This window comes from Protopterus annectens, chromosome 10.part0, assembly GCF_019279795.1.
Source record: "Protopterus annectens isolate FY-2018-M chromosome 10.part0, PAN1.0, whole genome shotgun sequence".
NCBI classification, from domain to species: Eukaryota; Metazoa; Chordata; order Ceratodontiformes; family Protopteridae; genus Protopterus; species Protopterus annectens.
Genome location: NC_056744.1, coordinates 1,795,070,044 through 1,795,094,178, shown reverse-complemented (window position 1 = coordinate 1,795,094,178; position 24,135 = coordinate 1,795,070,044). Strand labels below are relative to the sequence as shown.

General features: G+C 42.0%; 1 protein-coding gene across 5 annotated transcripts in view; it reads right to left on the bottom strand.

The window, feature by feature from the left end:
• FBRS (fibrosin) overlaps positions 1-24,135 on the bottom strand; it is a 1,655,257-nt gene that overhangs the window by 569,070 nt on the left and 1,062,052 nt on the right. For all 5 annotated transcript variants that reach the window (XM_044086630.1, XM_044086634.1, XM_044086633.1 and 2 more), the window contains one exon: positions 2,920-2,988. In XM_044086630.1, coding sequence (XP_043942565.1) covers positions 2,920-2,988 — 69 coding nt within the window. The remainder of the gene's footprint in view (positions 1-2,919; positions 2,989-24,135) is intronic.

Here is a 24,135-nt window from a genome sequence, read left to right as displayed (position 1 = left end):
GATTCCGAAAAGGCATAGTCAACAATGTCCAGCAAAGGAGGGATAGCTAAAGGCCTGTGTTGGGACAGGAGTAAGAAATCTCTAAGCCTCTTTTTAAAATCAGAGTAATCCTTGCTTTCCCAGTGAAAATGCTCCCTAAGAGTATGCAAGGTTTCACCAAAAGAAAAATCCTCTGAGGGAGAAGCAGAGGGAATAGAGTCCTCTGCATCAGAATCCTCATAGGTAGATAAGGGTAAATCCCGGTCATCAGATGAGATAGACATTTCAGAATTCTAGTCAGAAGTATCATAAGCAAATTCAGTCCTAGGTCTCTTAGAGGGGGAAGGTTGGCTTCCTCTGATTAAAGTAAAGGTATTCAGCCATTCTTATTTTTTTAGGCATAGAGGCCTGACCATGCGGTCTGGGCGTCTGTTTTCTAGGCATGGTTTGAGTTTTAGGCCTTGAAGAAGAAGATGGTATCAGTTTAATATGCAAGTCAGTAGGCCTGAATACACCCTCAGAATCCGGTGCCTGCACAGCGGCTCCGGACCCATCCAAGTTAGAGACATCTGCAGGTTCCACACTTGAAGCATCTCATGGCATACCAGACTCCGAATGGGTCTCAGTAGAGGCCTGCGAATCTGAAGTAGTGGGTATCAGGGGCTGCGAAAGCACCTCACTGAGTACCAGCGAACTAGCGACTAGCTTAGGAGAAGCATCGTCGGCAGCCTTGGACTTGGGCGGCCTGTCTCTATCTTTATCTTTGCGTTTTTTCGGAATGTCGGTAGTCAGGTGGCTTACCGAAGACATATCTGGATAATTGAACAGAGTACCAAAATATTTAGAAGCGAAAATATACAGATGACGAATAGTTTGTGGTTTAAATAAGGCACAAAACCGACAGCGAGGTACGTTGTGGTCAGGGCCTAGGCAAGGAATACAGTACAAATGAAAATCCTTATGAGGTATTTGCTTTCCACAAGAAATACAATTATTGACATCGGTTTAGAGCAAGAAAAAGTTTCCCCAACGGGGTACTTAGCTTTAGTTGAAGACTTCGATTCTGAAACTCGAAAATTAAATTTTCAGGAGTCGGCCGAATGGCACTTGTGAACTGCTTCTGCTTCAGGCACCACACGGCAAGAAAGACTGATGTAATGGCATCGGCTGCATGCTTTACACTCTTGACGTCACTGAAGATGAGACAGCACCGACACAGGATTCAAGACTTTGATAATCAGGCCGACTGAGGGCTACTGCAAGCAGATAAACCAAATGTGATGACTGCAACAGTGAAACACGAAGATTATCAACTTGACATCACAGGGCTCCACCCATTCCAGAGCAGTAGACCTCAGACTGCCACCACGTTGAAAAAAAAAAAATAGGTAAATTTTTAAGGTAATAAACCAAAGCTGTCTGTGCTGATTGACAGGCCTTTGTGACAGCATTAGTTTATGTATCACAAGCAATGTCAACACTCCCAAACAAAACAGCATGTGTATTACGAAATCAATTGTCACAACCCTCACTTCATTAATGGCAGTTCCCTATGTCCTTGGTCTGAACTCACACCATCTACTGCACAGTGTTGCTGAAATGGACATGTAATTGCCTGCGGGAAAAACACTAACATGACAAAAAAAGTGAACTACAAATGGGCACTGCACTCTACAGGTGTCTTCACACCAGCTATGTTGGGTTGTCCCCCTGCCACTCTAAATGCAGTTCCTCATAAAAGCGAGGTTTAGCCTTAACCGACCTGTCAGTGCAGTGCAAATAAATGGATAGTAAATGCACTAGCTAGTAGGCACAGAGTTGTAATTCAGTGTTTGAGACCAGTCCAACGCTACTACTCCTCGGTCTATGCAGCATGCCTACTAAAGAAGTCATACCACAAATCAAACTGCAGTCTCCAAAATGTCATGTTCAGACTTTCCTAATCCATACACATACCCCGAATAGGCATATGCCGTGTGGAACTGACCCAGTCAATAAAATGATGGTCTAACCAAACTTACACTACTAAAAAGGCTGTCTGGTTTAACTGCAAAATGGCAGTCCCATCTGAAAACAGTTCCTTCAATTTAGTCTCCAAGATGCCCATTTCTAAATACTAAGCATACCCTTGAAAAGCTCTGCCTTCTACAGTACTCATACGCACAACCAATCAGTAGTGTATTCTCCTTGAAAAAGGTAAACATCCATGGTCATTCATACCGAGGTCCCAAACCCACTGCTATTAATGTTCTTAGTGACCTCCAAGGGCGTTTATTATGTACCCTAAGTGGTAAACAACTCTACTTCAGGTGCATGTATTGCCAAATTCTCTGAAGACAGATTTCTCAAGAAATATGTGCCAACAGCACTATGAGTATGTGATTTCCTTAGCACTGAATTATACTGCAGAGATTACCACGGTGACAAAGTAATGGCATTATTACACTCACTGATTTCACACTAATATTACCACTGTGACAAAGTAATGACATTATTACGCTCACTGATTTCACACCAAGATTACCACTGTGACAAGGTAATGATTTCACATCAAGATTACCGTGGTGACAAAGTAAAGGCATTATTCTGCTCACTGATTTCACACCATGATTACCACTGTGATGAAGTAATGGTATTATTACACTCACTGATTTCACACCAAGATTACCACTGTGTCAAAGTACTGGCATTATTACGCTCACTGATTTCATACCAAGATTACCACTGTGACGAAGTAATGGCATTATTACACTCACTGATTTCACACCAAGACTGCCACTATCACAAAGTAATGGCATTATTGCACACCATGATCTACCACTGAAGTGCATTTCTCCAAGATTCCATTTTTAGGGAAATGGGTTTTGAAAACCATTTTCTTAAATTCCACTTCACCTTCTATATCAGCTAACACTGTAAATGCAGAAGGAAGTTACTTACCCGGGGGTCCTTCTGTGGCATGGTGGGAGGAACCGCTCCTAACCTTGTAGGCAGCTCTGGATTTGGTGTCTGAGAAGAAAAAAAATTCTGCATCAACTTTGAAGAAAAAAAAAAAAAAGACATGGTAACATCCAATGTAAAATGCTGCAAGTCGTACTCAACGTTTGCTGCAATTACTGTTGAGGTACATATTAAACTTCTGTAACAAACGTTCACGTCCCGGGACATATCTCATCACTGACCTATCATCATAGAACTACAGAAGTCATCATGGGTGGTAGTATAACTCACAATAACGGACAAACTCAAAGGACCAAGTCACTACAAATTAATACAGAACACCTTTACAAACACCTGACTGAAGTGGGATGACTGCATTATACATCTTTAATCGTTTCATCATAGCAAGCAGCTAAACGAAACAGGCTTTTATCAGTTTTTTACAATGAAAAATCCTGACAGCTTCCACGTTTACTTACGACCTCAATTATTTAAATTAAGCAACAAAGTAATACAATTTATCCTTAGATAAAAGAAAAATGCTACTACACAACAATCCAGTGAGACATCAGAAGAAATAAAAAGGACCTACGTGAAGCATGAAGCAGAACATAAGTCTAAGCCCTTCAAAATTAAAGAGGACACAGTTTTTATGGTAAACAAAGTGTAAATGACAAAGCCTTGACATTAATATGTAATATGTCTGATGGTGAATTTGCTGTTCCTCAACAGAATATGTATGCCTTTTTCTGAACAATAATGATGTAACTCAGGAATTTAACTTCCTTAACTGTGATGTGACCATGCAAGTGAGAAGCTGTAGAATGCAGGGGGCAGAGCACCCCTACAGAAAAAAATACACTTTTTATAAACCAGGCTTGATGAAATGCAGTTCAATTTACTAGCCTTCCTCAATTAGTCATACAAGTGACAACGTACCTAATTTTAAAGTTAACTGTAACTGATTTAGATAACAGATTAAAAGAACCCATCTTAAGAAAATGGGGGGTCGGGGTGGGTTTACTGCATTAGTGAGTCAAAGTCTTCTTGACAGCCTCATTTCTGTTGCATGCTGAGTGAGTGCAGTTTAAGACAGTGGCCCAAAATGACAGAAAAGCTACCACTATAGTGAAGGACCCTTACAAGCAGAAATACAGGTAAGGAAATTGGAAAACAATGTCCTAGACAAAAATAAATAAATAAATAAATGGCTAAGGCTGGAAGTAGAACCCCCCCCCCCCCCACAGGAGTACTGAGGAAGACTTAAGCTGCAAAGGAGTGTCCTCTCGCAAACCAACTCTTATGCCAAAGATGGCTGTGTTAAACTAGTAAAACCCTCCTTGACAGGTCGAAAGGAAAGGCTGAGCTCCAAGTAGTAAACTATCTTGAGGAATGGTCCACAGTGTGCTTGCACCACCTCCCGTCAACAAAAAAGTTGGAATGGTCAGATAGTTGGGAGAAAAAAAGAGCTTAGAAGATGGACTTCTGGAATACTATGTTCTAGGAGGTAGCACCATTCACAACATTATGGTTAATCAATAAAGCTTGGTAAAGGTGTGGATGAAATACCAAGTGGCCACATACAGCTGTTAAAACCAGAGATTCATTTTTTCCCCATTTTTAATTACTTCACTGCTATTAATATTAACGTCCAATATTAAAACCCTCAGAAATAGTTCTGTGGAATTTTATATATGCATTATTTTGCAGTCTAATGGCTTCTGTCCTTTGCAACAAGGTGCTATTCCTTTATCACTCCAATTATGTAACTTTATAGCTTTCTAGGCAGATTTCTAAACTTTATCAGAACTTCTGACAGAATAAATCTACATTTACCTTTCCTAATACTACACAGTTTGTCTGGGGTGAAAGCTGGATATATCATTCTTCCAATCCTGTTCCCATTTACAATCCCATTCCTTGATAACGTCCGCATGCTGCATCACCCTTTTATCGATATATATATATATATATATATATATATATATATACACACACACACACACACACACACACACCATCACCTACAGTCTTGTCTTCTAGTTCTCTTATGTTATTACTGTTCACTTAGTACATATATATTCATGACCACAGCATAAGCTAGCCTCTCTACATACAGGAAAGCCTGCCTGTTAAAGTCCCAATGAAAGTTTACTGCCGAAGACTTCACCTAGCCTCCCCTCTTCCCTATAAATGGCTTCCTTATCTCAGACTGCTAAAACAAGCATTTAATTCCTACTCATTTCAATTCTCTTAACATTCATTTTAAAATGAAACTCGCCTTGTATGCCTCAGTCCTGAGGGCAACACCTTTATTAATGCATACCATCCAAAGCATACAGGTCATTAATTTATGCACACACTTCATATTAACATAGATCACCAGCCTGAGTTATGCCCCTGCTACATCCAAGACATCACCCATCCACTTACCCAGCATAGTCAACAGGGTTCAGTATCACATCTTTTACCTCATTCACATCTTAAACTTCCCAACACGGCCAGCCTGTCCAGTTAAAGAAAAGCACAGTAAGCCTGACTGGTACAAGCATCACGTCTTGGAAATTCTACACACTGACTGCAACGCACACGGCACAACCATCACTGACTACATCCTAAATAAAGTACAGTTTTGTGCCTACCATAAATGTAGATGTTAGAGTGTTCACCCTGCTGCAGTCATCACACTTGGGTTATCCTGCCATCAGGCGATCCCGCAGTCGGCCCGAATTCTAAAGTCTTGGTCCGGCGTCGGTTGCTGTCGCTTCTTCCCTGACATCAGTGCGCCAGGGGTATTTAAGAGGCATCAGACACCATTTTCTTCAGTTTTTCTTGCCCCAGATGTCAAGTGCCCCCAATAGGTAGGCAAAATATATATGGTTATATAAAAATCAAACAAAAGCCTTAGGCACAAGCAAATACACCACAGAGGTAGTACAGGAAGAAGTGGTAGAGATAAGTTCAGCTAGTTCAGAGGGGATGGAGGGAGGGTAACCTGGACTGCTGCAGGGTGAACACTCGAACATCCACATTTATAGTAGGTACAAAACTGTACTATGTTCATCATGTTACCCTGCTGCAGACATCACACTTGGGTTGAATCCCAAAGCTAAGGATGGGAGGTGGAATCAAACAGGGTTAGAAGAAGCTAGTAGGCCCTGCAAAACTGCAGTGGCAAAACCAGCTCTAGTCTTAGAGTATAGAGGTAGGTGATAGCGTTTGGTGAAGGTGTGCACTGAACTCCAAGTAGCAGCTCCCAGAATGTCCTTGGTTGGCACTCCTCTGAGAAAGGCTGCTGATGTAGCTGTAGCCCTGGTGGAGTGGGACCTAATGTTAGCAGGTACTGGTTTCCCATGATGTGTGTTGCAGAAACGTATGCAATGTCCTATCCATTTTGAAATGGTCTGTTTTGAGATAGCTTTTCCTTGTGATCCTGTAGCATAGGCTACAAAAAGCTGGTCAGTTTTTCTGAAAGCTTTAGTTTTATCCAAGTAGTAACGTAATTGCCTGTGAATGTCCAAAGAGTGCAGGAGTCTTTCTCCTTTGTTCTGGGGATTTGGGAAGAAGGTGGGCAAGTGAATGGTTTGGTTTAGGGCCACACTGGATACCACCTTTGGCATAAAGGAAGGATTAGTTTGTAGAGAGACTCTGTCGATGAAAAATGATGAAAGGTTCCACTGCCATTAGTGCCTGTAGCTCTGAGACTCTTCTAGCTGAGGTTATTGCTAGTAGTAGGGCAGTTTTCCCTGAAAGAAATTTTAAATCAGCTGAAAAAGCTGGTTCAAAGGGCGGCAGTGTAAGCTTTTCCAGAACAAAGTTGAGATCCCAAGTAGGTGTTGGAGCTCTCCTTGGTGGTCTTAAATTCTTAGCCCCTCTGAGGAACTGTCTTAGGAGTGGATGTGAAAATAAAGGAGGATCCGTGCTGTAATGTGCTGAAATTGCTGAGGCGTGGATCTTAATAGATGAAAAGGAAAGTCCTTTGTGTAACATCTCAGTCAAATATTGTAGAATCTGAGGGATGTTTGGATCAAGGGGGTTTAAGCCAGGTGCAATATCTTTTCCATTTGTCTGAATAGGTTTTCCTGGTGCTGGGCCTCCTGGCCTCCAGAATGACATCCATAACAACTTTGGATAAAGGTGTTGGTTGTTTAGGTAATTTGCCATGCAGCCAGGTTTAAAGTCTTGAGCTGGCTGTGTAGAATCTGATGGTCTCGCTGGGTGAGCAGGTGAGGAATTTGTGGCAAAATCCATGGTGGGCCGTGGGCCATATTCCTTAAAATTGGATACCAATGCTGGCGTGGCCAGTCTGGTGCAACAAGTATCATTTGTGGCCTCTCTAATCTGACTTTCGGCAGTACTTTTGCTAGAAGAGGCAGTGGAGGGAAGGCATAAACTGTTAATGTTTTCCAACTGAATGAGAGGACGTCCACTTTCCAAGCTAGTGGATGGAAGGTTCTTGTGCAAAATTTTTGAAGTTGGTGGTTGTGGGGGCTTGCAAACAGATTTATGTCTGGGCGTCCCCATCTTTGAACTATCATTGCAAATACTTGTGGATCTGGTTTCCATTCGAGTGGATCCCTGATGTTTCTGCCTAGGTCGTCTGTGTTTTTCTTTCCTGGCAGGAATTGTGCTTGTAACTGAACCTGGTAAGAGAGTGTAGTGTTCCTCAAGGTCATTGCTTTCCTGCATAGAGGATAGGAATGTGTGTCCCCTTGCTTGTTTATGTACCACATAACTGTGGTATTGTCCGTCTTTATTAGTAGTTGTCCTGGGTGTAAGAGGTCCTTGAAAGCTGTTAGGGCATCTGCACTGCTAGCATTTCTTTTTGATTGATATGCAGGTGTCTCTGATCTGTAGTCCATTTGCCCTGAATGTACTGTCCTGCCATGTGTGCTCCCCAGGCATAGTCCGATGCATCTGTTGTCATAGTCTGCCCGGCTGTGGGTAAGGTGAAAGGCTGACCCTTGTTGAGGTGACATGCCTGTGACCACCATAGAAATTCCTGTTGAAGACAGGGAATGAGTGGTATCATTGTTTCCAAGCTGTGGCTGTGCTGAGTCCATACACTTTTCAGGTACCATTGTAATTTCCTCATATGCAGTTTTGCAAATGCTATTAGAAGAATGCAAGATGCCATGAATCCCAAGGCCTGCTGAATTTTTCTTGCAGGGAGTTGGGTCTTTGTTGCCATTATTCTGAAGTATTGAGTCAGCTGTTGTTGCTTGTCTGGCGTAAGATAAGCCATCTGGGCCGTTGTATTCAAGCTGGCACCCAGGAATATTATGTCTTGTGAGGGTACTAGTTTTGATTTCTTTTCGTTTACTGTGTACCCTAGGCAACTTAGAAGATGTTTGACAAATGCCAGATGCTTTAAAAGAATGTCCTGGCTTTCTGCTTGAAGAAGACAGTCGTCCAGGTATGGGTATATTTGAATTCCTCTTTGTCTGCAGTATGCAATTACTGGTGCCAGGCATTTTGTGAAGACCCTGGGCGCAGTAGACAAGCCAAAGAGCAGTGCAGAGAATTGATCATGCATTGAACCTGCAATGAAGCGGAGGTATCTTCTGCAATTTGTCTGATAGGGATATGCAGGTATGCCTCCTTGAGGTCCAAAGTGACTAGCCAAGCATTCTTGCCCAGCATGGGAAGAAGCTGCTGTAGTGTTAGCATCTTGAATTTTGGTACTTGCAGATAGGTGTTCAGAACTGAAAGATCCAGAATGGGTCTCCATGCTTTGTCCTTTCTTGGGACTAGGAAGAGTCGAGTAAAATCCTCGTCCTTGCTCCTGTGCAGGTACCTGTTGAATGGCTTTCATGAGAGCTGTAATTTGTTTTTGTGCCTCTGCCCATTGATTTGGTGGCAGGTTTGGCATTCCTTTGGATCCTTGGTAAGGTATGAAAGTGGAATCTGTATCCTTGGGAGACCATGTTTAGAACCCATTTGTCTTTTGTGATGATGTGCCAGTTGTCTGCAAAAAAATGCTAGTTTTCCTCCCAAGGGAGTTGCCAGGGGAGATTTGCTTGGTAGTTTGAGGATAGAGTAATTGTGCTCGTCTTCTGCTAGCCTGGGACCTGTCTTCTCCTCCTTTCTGGGTAGCAGAACCCCATTGGCGAGGTTTGTAAGGGCCCTGTGACTGGCCTCTGTCCCTTGGGCGTCTGTATTTGCCCCTCTGTGATCTGTCTGAAGCTGGAAAGGACCAGTTTTTTGTTGGCCAATTTCTGCTGAAACGAGGGGTTGTACCTGCAAAAAATCCTTGACCGTTTGCATAGACTTTGCCTTATCCTCCATTTTCTTTAAAACCTCTTCTGCTTTGACACCAAATAATACATCCTGTTGTAAAGGTGCATCCAATAATTTTGCTTTAACATGGTCAGGGAGGGTTTGTTTTTTTAACCAAGCATGTCTACGTATGACTGAGCCAGTAACAGCTGCTCTACAGGAAGCTTCCAATGAATCAAATCCACATTGCACATCGGTATGCTTGCCCACCTGTTCAACTGCATGCAACAGATCCTGCATTTCCTTGAATTCAGGCTGTTCTGAATGTGTGCTCATATTTTGTTTTAACTGAGACATTAGGAATTGTTGATATTTCAGCATGTGAAACTGGCAATTTAATGCTCTCATGGCCAGAGTTGCAGAGGTGTAAATTTTCTTCCCCCATCTATCTAGGGCTCTGGAATCCCTTTCAGAGGGCACAGGATTTTTAGCCATAGAAGCTTTTGCTCCCTTAGGACCCTGGAAAATTGTTTCTGGGTCAGCTACAGGGCTTTTATAAAGGAATTTGTGTGAGTCAGGTACTCTGTAGTATCTGTCTGGTTTGGCTGCAGCAGGAGGTAGAGAAGTCTGGATTTACACTAGACTCCAAGTAAACATCATCCACAATATCTAAAACAGGAGGGATAGCAAGAGGTCTGTGCTGGGGTAGTAAAAGGAACTCTCGGAGCCTTTTCTTAGAATCTGAGTAATCCTGGCCTTCCCAGTGGAAATGTTCCCTCATGGTATGCAGAGTTTCCCCAAAGGAGTAGTCTTCAGGAGGAGAAGCCGAGGGAATGGAATCTTCAGCCTCAGAATCCTCATACGGTGGAAAACTGTAATCCTGTTCCTCAGAAGAATCTGAGGAGAGAGAAACCTGGTCAGAGGATGCATAATCCTCCTCTTGTCTTGGTCTTTTATCAGAGGAGGATGGGAACCCCTGATAAGGGTAATTAAATCTTCAGCCATCTTAAGCATCTGTTTCTTAGGGATGGGGCCTTGAACTGCAGCCTGATGTACAATTTTCTTTGGTTTTAAAGGAGTTTTAAGTTTAGCATAAGATTTAATGGTGAGTGCAGTCGGTCTGAAGACACCTTCTGCACCAGAAGGTGTGTGTTTCCGTTGCACCGGTGTCTAGTTCTGCTCCGGTGTTGGTAGAAGGCTGCGTCAGCCTAGTGGACTCCGCTTGGGAGTCCGCAGCTGTCCGGGGTTCCAGTTCTGCGGTCATCAGGGGCTGCATAGGCGCCTCACTGAAAACCGGAGAACCGGCGACAGGCCCAACTGAGGCCTTGGTGTCTGGCTTATTCCTAGGCTGCCTGCCCTTATTCTTGTGTTTATGAGCGTCTGTCGTCAGCTGCTCCGACGGCATGATATAATTAAATTTCCTACCAAAGTAATGCTGTGCGAAGTCAAAATGGCGTTTGATAGTTCGTTTATTAAACCTAGCGCAAAATCGACAATCTGTGACGTCATGGTCTGGGCCTAGGCAAGGAATACAAATAGGAATGGAAGTCGTTATGAGGTATTTGCTTCCCACAAGAAATGCAATTGTTAACTTTTTCTGACATCGGACTGAGGCAAGAAAATGTTCCCCAACGGGGTACTTAGCTTTAATGAAGACTTCGGGCTGAAATTCAAATCGAAAATCTCAGGTGTCGGCCGACCGGCACTTGCGAACTGCTTCTGCTTCGGGCACCGCGCGGCAAGAAAGACTGAAGAAAATGGCGTCGGATGCCTCTTACAATACCCCTGGCGCACTGATGTCAGGGAAGAAGTGACAGCAACCAACGCCGGACCAAGACTTTGGAATTCGGGCTGACTGCGGGACCGCCTGACGGCAGGATAACCCAAGTGTGATGACTGCAGCAGGGTAACGCGATGAACATCTGCAATGCACTTGGCACAACCCTAACTGACTGCATTCTAAGTAACTGCAACGCACATGGCACAACCCTCACTGACTGCATCTTAAATAACTGCAATGCACATGGCACAACCCTCACTGACTGCATTCTAAGTAATTGCAACGCACATGGCACAACCATCACCGACTGCTTCCTAAGTAACTGCAATGCACACGGCACAACCATCAGGACCAAAGCAAAACTCCACTAGTCACATTAAGCTTTCCTACCTTAAACTTACCTATTCATGGACACAGCCTCAAAATATTTACAATCAACTCATCTTCTGATGTTCCCATTAAATATTCCAATTTACAGTTTTCATGCTTCATGTCTGAAAACAGCGGAGTAAACACTAGTTTTTATTACTTAAAGGAAAACAACGGGATATCAAATCAAATATCTCTACCTGATGTCTCTCTAAAATCCTGTTATGTGATACAGCCTCAAAAAAACATAACCGCAGCTTTAAAAAAAAAATCCACTGTTCTCTTTTACTGCTTAGGCTTCATACTTTTCCGTACTGTTTGACTTTCAGTTTTAAAACCAAGATGGAAACTGTCTAGTCGTCTCTTAAATAATGATGTCACATCTGCCATAGCTCTTGCTGAAGATCCTGGGAGGTTTCCTCCCCCAAAGTGACGTAAACACTGCCTTATTTGCATGCTGTACAGAATCCCTGTGATCCTCCCACATTGTGATGTCAACACTGCCTTTCCCAGCACACTGTTAACCTAATAAATGGACTAGGTGCTGTGTGGAACTCCTTTTCTGTGTTAGCAAATCTGGTCGACTCTATTCATGTGAAGCACTTCTTCTTCACCAGCGTTTTGCTACTTCATAAGGAAGGTAAGTCTTATTACTTATTACTTCTTAATAGTGTATCCTAAATGTAATCTGTCCCTGTTTCTATGCCTCCCTAGCCCTTATATTGTGTCCTCCCAAGTTTTTAATTGCACATTAGTGGAGTTAATATTTTTCTGTTTGTAAGGGTGCCACGTGCTTCCCTTTCACAGCTGCATTTTTAGCTTAGCCTACTTATTTTCGTTTTGATCCAGGGTTTATATTTCCCTGGTTATGTTTAATGCTGGCGTCTTTTGTATTCTTGAGTCGGCCTGTGTTTCTGTGCTTGCTGCCTTTGGGTTTCCTTCTGAAGTAAGTGTATTGCTGCTTGTAGTAATTGTATTACTGTCTAGTGTTTTTAGTTGCTTGCTGGTGTTTTTTAAAAACTATGCTGTATTTGTAGCTATATTTGGTTTTCTTTAGTTGATGCCTTGTGCTTCACGATTGTGGTTGCTGGTGTGTTTTTTTTAAAAACCTTGCTGTATTTGTAGCTGTATTTGGTTTTCTTTAGTTTGTTGATGCCTCGTACTTCGTGATTGCATGCTGCAGATGTTTTGTAATGTTTTCAACTGTTTGTTTCTGTTGTTGAGCTTCGCGTTTCGGTCTTGTCATGTTTATTTATTTTTTTAATATTAGTAATCCGTTTTATTGGTTATGCTGCTGGGCTTGCTCCGTTTTATTTGTTATGCTACTGTGCTTGCTCCGTTTTAGTGTGTGTGCCATCAAATCTGCTACCTGCTTGAAACTTTGCCACAGCTGAATAATACCTTTTTTTCCCGTTAGCTGGGTAATGAAATTATTTTAATGTGGACGCTGGAGCCATTAGGCATAAAACTTATTTATTGAGTAATTCTGCAGCCTGTAAACATACTTATGAATAGTCAGCAAGAGAGTGGTAGTAGTCCAGGGGTGGTTTCTGCAGCTATACTTGTTTCATGCAACTAAGCTAAGTGCATTTCTGGGTTCCCATGTAAGATTATTATAACAGGTAAATATACAGTGATGTAGGCAATATAGAGGTTCAACATTTTGTCCATCAGTATGTGTCCATAGTTTAGAAGTAGCCTCAGACACTTCACAATGCTCAGTTACACATAGAGCACAGGTTCTTGTAAGATTAATGTCACGGTTGCTATCATATTCTTTGAGCCTGCGTGTTGTTTTGTTTTTAAATTAATGAAAAACGTAAGGGAAATAGAGAAATAGAAGATAGATGGGAAAGGAAATGAGGAATTTTGCTGCTTGTACAAGCACAGCAGCTTAGTCATTGTAAAGCTGCTAAGCAGCATGCCTTCAGTGAGAGTTGCTGCCAATTCCTATTGAAATAATGGAATCAGCATGGCATATATTTTTTTTGACTGTTATAAAGTTTGGTAGACAAAATACTATTTCTTTAGTCTGCAAAGTGATATTCTGCCTGTTAATATAACATTTTGTGAGTGAGTATAGCACACAAGCCACTGAGAAGCAAAGTCTGATAAAATCTCTAAGGCTGGTAAGCTTTTCTGATCTCAGTTTTCTGGTAGTGAAGTACATGCCTTGCTACCATTTTTTTTTTGTGGCCAGGGATAGCATTATCATGGTAGGGGCTCTGAGTGAGAAGAAATAAAATAGGAGGAGGAACTTGCTAAAAAATACAGGTAACATATGTAGTGCCTTCAGCTGGAGGCCTTCTAATGTCCATAGGATACAGCAAGGGGCAAGTGTGTGTGTGTGTGTGTGTGTGTGTGTGTGTGTGTGTGCAAGCAAGCGGCAATGTGTGTGTGTGTGTGTGTGAATGCAAGCAAGCGGCAAGTGTGTGTGCGTGTGTGTGTATGTGACCTAAAAGCAAGGGGGCAATTGTGTGTGTGACACCGCAAGCAAGGGGGCAATTGTGTGTTTGACCGCAAGCAAGGGGGCAATTGTGTGTGTGTGTTTGACCGCAAGCAAGGGGGCAATTGTGTGTGTGTTTGACCGCAAGCAAGGGGGCAATTGTGTGTGTGTATGTGTGTGTGAGACTGCAAGCAAGGGGGCAATTGTGTGTGTGTGTGTGAGACTGCAAGCAAGGGGACAATTGTGTGTGTGTGTGTGTGTGTGTGTGTGTGTGTGTGTGTGTGTGTGTGTGTGTGTGTGTGTGTGAGAGACTGCAAGCAAGGGGGCAAGTGTGTGTGTGTGACTGCAAGCAAGTGGGCAAGTGTGTGTGTGAGACTGCAAGCAAGGGGGCAAGTGTGTGTGTGTGAGACTGCAAGCAAGGGGGCAAGTGTGTGTGTGTGTGTGAGACTGCAAGCAAGGGGCAAGTGTGTGTGTGTGTGAGACTGCAAGCAAGGGGCAAGTGTGTGTGTGTGTGAGACTGCAAGCAAGGGGGCAAGTGTGTGTGTGTGTGTGACACTGCAAGCAAGGGGCAAGTGTGTGTGTGTGTGAGACTGCAAGCAAGGGGCAAGTGTGTGTGTGTGTGTGAGAGACTGCAAGCAAGGGGCAAGTGTGTGTGTGTGTGTGTGTGTGTGTGTGTGTGTGTGTGTGTGTGTGTGTGTGTGTGAGACTGCAAGCAAGGGGCAAGTGTGTGTGTGAGACTGCAAGCAAGGGGCAAGTGTGTGAGACTGCAAGCAAGGGGGCAAATGTGTGTGAGACTGCAAGCAAGGGCCAAGTGTGTGAGTGTGTGTGTGTGTGTGTGTGTGTGTGTGTGTGTGTGACTGCAAGCAAGGGGGAAATTTTGCCTCTTTCAAGATTTCTTGTGCTGTGAAGTTCATAGATACAACTGATTGAGTAGATTTTACAGGGAGCTGAGAGATGCAGGGCTGCAACAATTATTAGTGCTGCTTATGTCTGCTTGCTTTGCTAATATCACAACAGGTTGTTTGCTTTTGATGCAGAAGGCTGTGGTTTCTACTCGCATAGATGCATTTGTGAAACTGTACTGCATTGCAAATGGGGTGGATGATGCACTCCTTTCTGGTGAAGAAGATTGTCATCCATTCCCTACTGCAGTATTACCAGCTTATTGTTCTTGTGTAAGATAAGTAAATTATTCAAAAAGGGCAACTATGACATTATTTGTTGATGACATGACATCTAATTTTTGGCTAGCAGCAACCGCTTCATTAGTCACAGATCGCTTTAATGTGGAATTATTTACAGGACGTTTACTGCTTCAGAAATTGTGCGTATGTACTGATACTGGTGGACTGTAGAAGTCTGACTACACTTGTGATGGAAATATTCAGAATTGGGCAGTATTGCCATTATTGGTGCATGCATTTTGTTGCACTGTTTTCAGGAAAAATGTTTGAAACAGTAAATATAAAACACCCACTAAACCTGAACTGCATTGTACAAGGAATATAATTATATACAATCAGGAAGGTGTATTCAACAACATGTGCATTTCTCGTGTGCAAAGGGTCTGAGAATTTTAAAATATCACTAACTAAAAGTGAAACTTACACTGCCACTGGCTACATGTGTTATCTTTGAATGTCTGTTTCAGTGCTGTTGCAATGTCCAGATTCTGACTGCAAGCAAGGTCGAAGTGTGTGTGTGTGTGTGTGTGTGTGTGTGTGTGTGTGTGTGTGTGTGTGTGTGTGTGTGTGTCCATAAGGGGCAAGTGTGTGTGTGTGTGTGTGTGTGTGTGTGTGTGTGTGTGTGTGAGTGCAAGCAAGGGGGCAATAGTGTGCATGTGTGTGTGACTGCAAGCAAGGGGGCAATAGTGTGCATGTGTGTGTGACTGCAAGCAAGGGGGCAATAGTGTGTGACCAAGCAAGGGGGCAAGAGTGTGTGACTGCAAGCAAGGGGGCAAGAGTGTGTGTGGGGGACTGCAAGCAAGGGTGCAAGAGTGCGTGTGTCTGACTGCAAGCAAGGGGGCAAGAGTGTGTGTGTGTGACTGCAAGCAAAGGGGTAAGAGTGTGTGTGTGTGTGTGTGTGTGTGACTGCAAGCAAGGGGGCAAGAGTGTGTGTGACTGCAAGCAAGGCTTCTTATTTTTGGATTGTTAGTCTCAATTTTTGTGGTTTTCAGTCAAACTCTTTCGGAATAAAGTCACTAAATGAGACACTGAGTTTCTGCCTTCATAACCTTCAGAAAAATGCATGCTAAAGCAAGACCTGTTATTCGATCAGCTCTCTCAGTTTATACAAGATCAATTTTTTGTACTGTTTTGATGTCCCCCCACATATATTTTGCCTTGTCCAGATTTCCTGCATTAACAGGTTGCTAGGTACATGCAAATAAATTGCTTTTTTAGAATTAGGCATATCCCAACCTCTCAAATGTCCCTGAACTTGGCTCAAAATGTTGCTCTTCCCCTAATAATCTCTCCCCAGAAATTGCTATTTTGGAAGAAAACATGGAGGTTTACCATTAACTGTAATAATCCCGTTAGGGATAACTTTCATTTCATAAATGCATTTTTTTTTATTTTGTCAGATGCTCAAGTTAGTAGTACTAATATTAAAAGGAGCCCCTTCTTTGACAGGTTACCAGCTGTATTGTGTGGCTATTATCTTTTTGAATCAAATTTTTTTTTTTTTTTTTTTTTGGGACAATTGCTGCCAAATCATTAGAGACTGAAGAATGAAATCAATGACAGACATTTAAGTTTCAGATTTCATACCCTTTTGAAAATTCATACTAATGCAAGACCTACTATTTCATAATCTTTCCTAATTTGATAGGAGCAATAATCCTACTTCTATTTATTTATTTATTTTATTTATTTATTTATATTTGTTGACCGGGAGTGTCAGACTGGACGTAGGTCTATTTTCAGCGTAGGCCCTGGGAGAAAAGCTCCACAGTAAAATAGACAGTAGTTACATTGGATTATAATGATTAACAATTTAACATAGCACTTACAACATATTTACAGATGAAGAACATAGTACATCAATAGACAAATAGAATCTTTATCTGTGAAGTACATAACAGACATTAACAAATGTTACAATGAGAAGTTCCTGCTGTATAATAAGTACTAGGCTTATGAGCATCTGAGCTTGCTATAATCAAGGTAGTTAGTGGAGTGGAAAGAAAGGTAGTGGTTGGATGGGGTGGATGATATTAGACTGGGAGTTGCAAGGGCATAGCCAGCATGTTTTTAGTTGCGCTTTTAATAAAGTTTTGAAGTGGGTGCATAATGGTACGGAGGTAATTGTGGGTGGGAGTGAGTTCCATAATTTGGCTATGGCGCAAGAGAATAGTGCTTCACCAGCAGAGTTATTGGCTTTAGTGATCTGCAAGTGATTTTTGTTGCTGGATCTTAGTGGTCTGGTGGTGCGATTAGTGTTGGAGTAGATTCTGAAGGGATGGGACATTTAGTGGATGGTTTACTAGTTTGTGGGCGAGTGAGAGTTGATGCCACTGAAGCAGGTGAGGGAGTTCAAGCCAGCCCAGTTCAGCAAGTGAGAGACAGTGGTGACTACGGTAGGATGCCCCTGTGGCAAATTTGGCGATTTTTGTTGTAGCAGGTCTCTAGCTTGTTTAGGCCACATTGCCTTAGGTTGGTATATATTGGAGAGGCATAAAGTAGGGTGGAGATAAGGTGGGAATTTGCTATTGAAATCTTTGCTGCTTTGGTGAGAAATTGCTCTTTTCTGTATAATGCTCCTAGTTTTTTGTGGACTTTTTTTATGGTCATGGATATGTGAATGTCAAATATTAGTTTATTTTCTGTTTCCACTCCTAGCAATTTGGTGTGTTCAGTTGGGTATATAGTGGTGTTGTCTTTTGCTGTGATGTTAAAGTGAGAGTTGTTTTGAGTATGTTTGGTGGGTTGGAAGATGAGTAGTTTAGTTCTGTTTGGGTTGAGTATTAATTGGGCATCGGATAACCATGTTTCAACAGAGGAAAAGGCTTCCTGTGTGACTTTTTGCAGTTTCGGTAGGGACTGGGCTAAGCAGATGATGGTTGAGTCATCTGCATATTGTATGAGTGTGCCATGTTTGGTGGCAGAGGCTAGATTATTGGTGTAAACAGAGAAAAGTAGGGGTCCAAGGATGGATCCTTGGGGAAACCCTATGGAGACAGGTAGTTGGGGAGATGTCATTCTGCCATACAACCGATTGTTGGTGGTCAGGCAGGTAAATCTGAAACCAGTTGGTGACTGATTGTGAGAAGGATAGGTTATTGAGGACAGAGATAAGTTGTTTGTGTGGGACCATGTCAATTGCTTTAGATAGGTCTAGGAAAGTAGCAGAGGAGAGATAGCCATTGTTTTTATGCTGAAGGATAGTGTTAGTAAAGGAGAGTAAGGCAGTGGTGGTGCTATGGTTTGGTCAGAAACCATGCTGAGTACTGGAAAGGAGGTTGTTAGTAAGGAGGTAGTCTGAGACCGGAGAGTGTATGCGTCACTAGTATTTTGGAGAGTGGAGAGAGAATAGCTACGGGGCAGTAACTGGTTGGGGTGGATGTCTCCACTTAGGGCTAGTTTTGATATGCATGAGATTATTAGTTTTCTCAGTTTTTGAATGTGTTTGTTTATAAGGGAAACTTTATGATTGTGCTCTGTGGGTACTAGGTATGGTGGGAGGGTTACTATGTTAAGTTGTAGGGCTGCTTTATGTTTGAGTAATATAGAATATGTGGGGGTGCATAGGGATGGTTCTTGAGCTGGTGGGAGGGGAGTTGAGTGTGGGTGAGACATGAGTGGTGGTGTGAGTAGTAGTACAGTGGTAGTGGTTGAGTGGGGGAATGATGGAGCTTTAGTAGGATGTAAGATATGCAAGGAGAGTGCATGCAGTGAGCCTAGGTAAGGTATGCTGGTACATGTTAGTTGAGGAGGTGTGATAGTAGTGGGAAGATGGAGGAGGTAGTGTTGGGTGAACGCTGTGGTTGGCTATTGGAAAGATGGGAGGGGTTTTGAGTCCAATAAAGGTGGGACCACCTGGGGCGGGAGGGAATAGGGGGCAGGGTGGGGAGCAAAGCGGGTAGAGACCCTGTTAGTTGCTCGTATGAGGGGGCTGGAAACAATTACAAAGCAAAGGCAAGTATGTGTTAAGAAACAATCACAATTGACCAAGGACTGCTCTGAAACTAAGTCATTTCTTAATTTCTCAGGTGGAAAAATAGGATAACCTTGTATCAGTAGGCTACTGTGGTCATAGTTTAAATTTACAAACACACAGTATTGATGAGTTATGGCGGATACTATTTGCTAACAGAAGGGAATAAGAGAAAGTGGAATGTGTGTGTGTGTGTGTGTGTGTGTGTGTGTGTGTGTGTGTGTGTGTGTGTGTGTGGGGGGCTGCTTACAAGCCAAAGCAGAGTGCTCTCCAGGGGAAAATTAATATTGGCTCAAACAGGTAGACACATACTCAAAGTTAACTGTAGCTGTTTGCAGACAGTTCAGACACGGACTGCGCTTTTCCGTTTGTGCCTTTGTCCCACTTCTATGTATGGCTTTGTCCTAATTTCTTGCGCTGAGGTTCATAGGTATTTCAGGATCAATTTATCCTTGCTTTTGAACCAGATTTCTCTGCTTGGTTAGTACACTGCTATAAAATGTAAAAATAAAATCTAAATCATTGTAGAAGTAAAGCAGTGTGTGTATGCACTACCATAATTTTTTTAAAATATTGACTCAAAAAAGCATGTGGGTGCTGTCATGCAAGTCTAAAATATTTCAAGTTTATAGTGCATCATTTGTTAGCTATTTAAACAGGAAGGGAAAATAAGTGGCAGATTGCTTTGCAAAGCAGGGATTATTGCCAGTGCTATGTAGCTTGGTTTTAAATTTGACAGGAGTAGTGCAACAAAAAAAGTCTCCCACTGTAAGGAGGAAAAGGCTGACAAGCAAATAGTACATTACTCTGGTCACCTGCTGTGACGAGCCGTCAATCACATGCAGATAATGGGTCAAATTACCCTTGGCTCTTTGACAGCTAGGGAAGGTAGGTGTGAAGTGGGAGGGGAGATTCCTTGAAGAGCTAGATTTCAGCCTTCACAAAAGAAAGCAATTTAGCATTTCTAAGATGAAAGAGCTAGAAAATGCACATTTCAGTTCTGTTCTGTAGCATTTGCACTGCTTGTGTTTTATGTGGTCATTGAAAAAGGATAACATTTTAACCAAAAGTTGGGGATTTTAAGACTGCAGTGAATGCCTGTTAAGTCAATGAAGTGACAGCAGCTTAAGGCAAAACGTGGCAGATCTGATGCAATTTTTTGGAGACAAATAATGCATTCTGGGATACTTAGAGGCAGAGTAAACAGTCTGAATTTTTTCAATATGCCAGACCCCATGTGGTCAGAGTCAGAAATTGCATCTAAAAATATCTAAAAAGCTCAAAATAGTCTCAGAGTGCTATTAAAATGTAGGAAACATCAAACCATGATGAAATTAATATGTTTGAGTCTGAGGGCGCGGTTGTCCTTTAATGTCAAACACTATGCTACTCAGTTCATCTTATATTTACTGGTATGCAATTAACAAATTAACTAGCGCTGAACAATATCACATACTCAAAAATAAATAGTACCTGTTTATTTTATAGGGAGACTCAATATTTAGACATACCTCTTTGGCCATAGTATCAAATTAAGCACATAGCTAACCTGTATCATGTTTTCACAAGTGCATAACCACAAAATCGGCCATTCACAAGTTTCTGTAATTAATTTACTTTGAGGTATGAAGTGCTGAATTCAAGTTTATTTGCATAGATTGAAAGTGCATTGATTGCTTATCTTTAAATGTTCTTTACTGGGCGGGGTGTGCCATACTGTATAGAGGCGGTTTTGGAGTGCTTACATCTACCAACACTCACTGCATCCATATTGGTCACTCATCCAGTTTACATGGTTGTACTTGGCTCTAAGCTGCACTGCTTTACATGCTGTTTCTTGTTTACATTTTTTTTGCCTGCACTCATTGTTAGGACATTGCCTTGCTGTGCCTAACTACTGATATATTTACATACTGTCAGGACATTGCCTTGCTATTTCTACCTACTGATATTTACACATTCGCTTGTACTTGTAGGGAGGGTCATAAGACATTACTAGGCTAACGGCTCAAGAAGCCTTACAAGCCTAGCTAGTTTTATCCAGATTTTACCTAGTTATCTATCCCTAAGGAAAGATAACAAGGGTCAGCAAGCTGGATTTTCACAATTTTTACAGAATGCATCTGTCCATAACGGACATGGCCACCACCTCAGGTGTGAATTTGTGATATCCCATCCACTAGTCCAGACTGCGCTTGAGGATGGTCAGAGAAGGGCTCTGCTTCGTGTGAACAGGAAGCCTGTTCCAGAGGACAGACAATCTCTGGGACACATCTTGTCTCTCCAGCAAGATTTATTCATATCAGAGATCAGGTTTAGATCTTTGGTGCGGGTAACCCTCCTGCAGTTATTTGTTGTGAATATGCAATATTTCCATCAAGGCTGGGTCAGGCTGCCTCGAACTTCAGGCATAGATCACCCCCTCAGTAACTGGTAGGAAACTGAATACAGTAATAGGGCTTTTACTTGGTCTACATATGACATGTTGGTTATACCCCCTATTTTCTGATGCAAAACCTCGGCGGATGCTCCAACTGTTGCAGGTGCTTGGTGAAGTACATGCCAAAGGGTGCACTGTATTCAATTAGGGGCTGTGTACAGTGGTACTATGACATCTTAAGACATGGATACCATGTCCTTATAAACTAGCTGAGCCACATAGAAGGATTTTCTCACCACTGTAGACATATGGTGTTCAAAGGTCAGATTAATATCAGAGTACGAAGATCTATCATCACTGGGTCCACTCTTAAGGGGGTGCTATCAATGTTGTAATTTGCAGGGGTATTTGATTTCCCAAAGGGTATTATTATGTACTACTTTGCATTCAGTTTGAAGTCATGGCTCTGACATCATTACTCTGTGTCACACCTTTCTGTAGGATATCAACATTGTTTAGGGAGTCAGTGACTGCCCCAACTTGCAGTCATCAGCAAACTTAGGCAGCTGAAGGACATCTCCATTTAACTTGACATCTGAGAAGTATATCCCAAACAGGAGGGGGCCTAGCACTGAACCCTGTGGTACTCCACTGGTGACTGGAGTACTGGCTAGATGTGGATTCCGAAGATGCAAAAACCAAACGGCTGCAGGTACACTGAGGTGCCCAAAACACACAACAGCAGCAAAAGTAAATTACATCACTACAACTGATGCTTGGTTAAATACTAGGACAATTAGTATGACATCACAATTTAAAGAGATATTACTCCACTAACATAAGAACATATACCGATATCCATAAGAAAAATGCATAAAATATATAGAAATGTGCGTATTTACACACAATAATATTTAAAAAAGGGGGAATGTCATCCGATGGTTATTAAAATATATATATATAGATGTGGTCTGATGAAGCAACATTAAGTTGTGAAAGCGCTTACCGTTTGTCTTCTGCAATAAAGTACAGTAACTGATTTCCAGTGTGTAACTTTGGTGCCTTAATTTACTTTTGCTGTAGATGTGGATTCCCCCCCCCACTCTAACATGTGTCTTATTCATCAGCCAATTGGCTATCCATCTGAAGATGTAGAGGCTTATGCCCAACTCTGAGTAAAAAAATGCACATACATAGGGAGAACACGCAAATCCCACAGACACAAGGATCAGAGATAAGGACTGAACCCAAGACATTGGAACTATAACATGAGAATTTTAGCACTAAGCCACCTTGTTGACTTAGGCTAGCTATTGTCATTATCTACATTTGGCCACTACTCTCTAGTTTAGTTTTCACCTAGATACCAAAGAGGTCAGCATTCTCAAAGGGAGCACAGGTAAACAATATACCCTGAAGCTCTCAGGTGAATCACAACTCAAAGCCACAATGTTTACAAAGTGTGATGCCTGCAGAGGCCCATCCTCACTGCTCCAATGACTGTGGTATGAGCCAGTTAAATCATGTGGTTTAAACTGTAGTGTGTGGATTAGGTGCTAGTGGTGTGTGGATTAGGTGCTAGTTTATTTTTCAGATCAATGTATGTCAACTCAAACATCTGTTCCATAGACAAAATGTGGAATAAATACTTTAGCACCCATATGGAAAAAGTTGGGGATCCATAAATCTGCTTCCCAAAAATTAGCCATCACGCTGGACTCCTTGTCAGGTAATCACACACAATGTTCCTTATTTATGGCAAACTGCCATCAGAACTGAGTCAGCCAGTGGAATCTTAGTCCATTAATCTCAGTCCCAGGGAAGACAGGATCTTGTCCAGTCTTCTTGGGATGGGTGTCACAGCATATGGTTCTTGCCAAGCTCTCTGCATAGCAAGTGCCATCATGTTGTCTACAAGTAAAGCTTCTTGTTACTCAGCCTTACTGGACATATACCAGTGGTCTACATATGACAGAGAATGGACAGACTGATGACCATCAGAGCCTGGAAAAATTTATCTGATGGCGGTGGCTGCAGGAGGCTTTTACGGTGCAGTTAGGACTACTTTTTATCCCAGCAGCTCACACCACAAAAAAAAAAAAAAAAAAAAAAAAAAAAATTCTTCTCCTGGAAACCTGGCAAACAGCCTTCCAGGGAGGATAAAACTCAACACATGAATAATTACATTGCAAAAAAGGAAATATCACAATACCGAAAAAAGTTAAAATTCAAAAAAAATAAAAATAAATAAACAAAAACAAATAAATAAATAATTAGAAACTTCCATTTAAAGGAAAAAATAGGTCCATTTTGCCAACAAATTTCAAAATACATCAGTTTTCCTTAACTAATACAGCCATTTTAACACAATCCCCACAATGAAAAATAGTTGGGTAAAATCTTACCATAAACAGATGTCCTTCTCTTCCATGTTGCAGTATTATTAGTGAGGGATTTCCCACCTCAGGTGACCCAAACATCGGCTCCTATAAAAAAAGTTTAAGCCTGGCTGCTGTAGGTGTGTGAGACATCACACACAGGGCCATAAACCAGGGACCTTAAATGTTACATCTGCACACACAGACCTCAGAATTTAAATACCCAGTCGGAGAGTTCAACAGAGTAACAAGTGATGTTAAGAGGTGCAAAGTGACATATGCTGGCTAGTCTGACCCTAGTCTAGGGGAGTGCCTCAGAGTGCCCTTTTAGACAGGCCAATAGTAAAATAGGGGGATAGGTGGGTGGGAAGGAATACTGCAAAATGGAAGAGAAGGACATTATGACTATGGTAAGATTTTACACAACTATTCTATGTCCTTCTATTCCTATGTTCCAATATTCTTAGTGTGGGAGATTACCACAGCT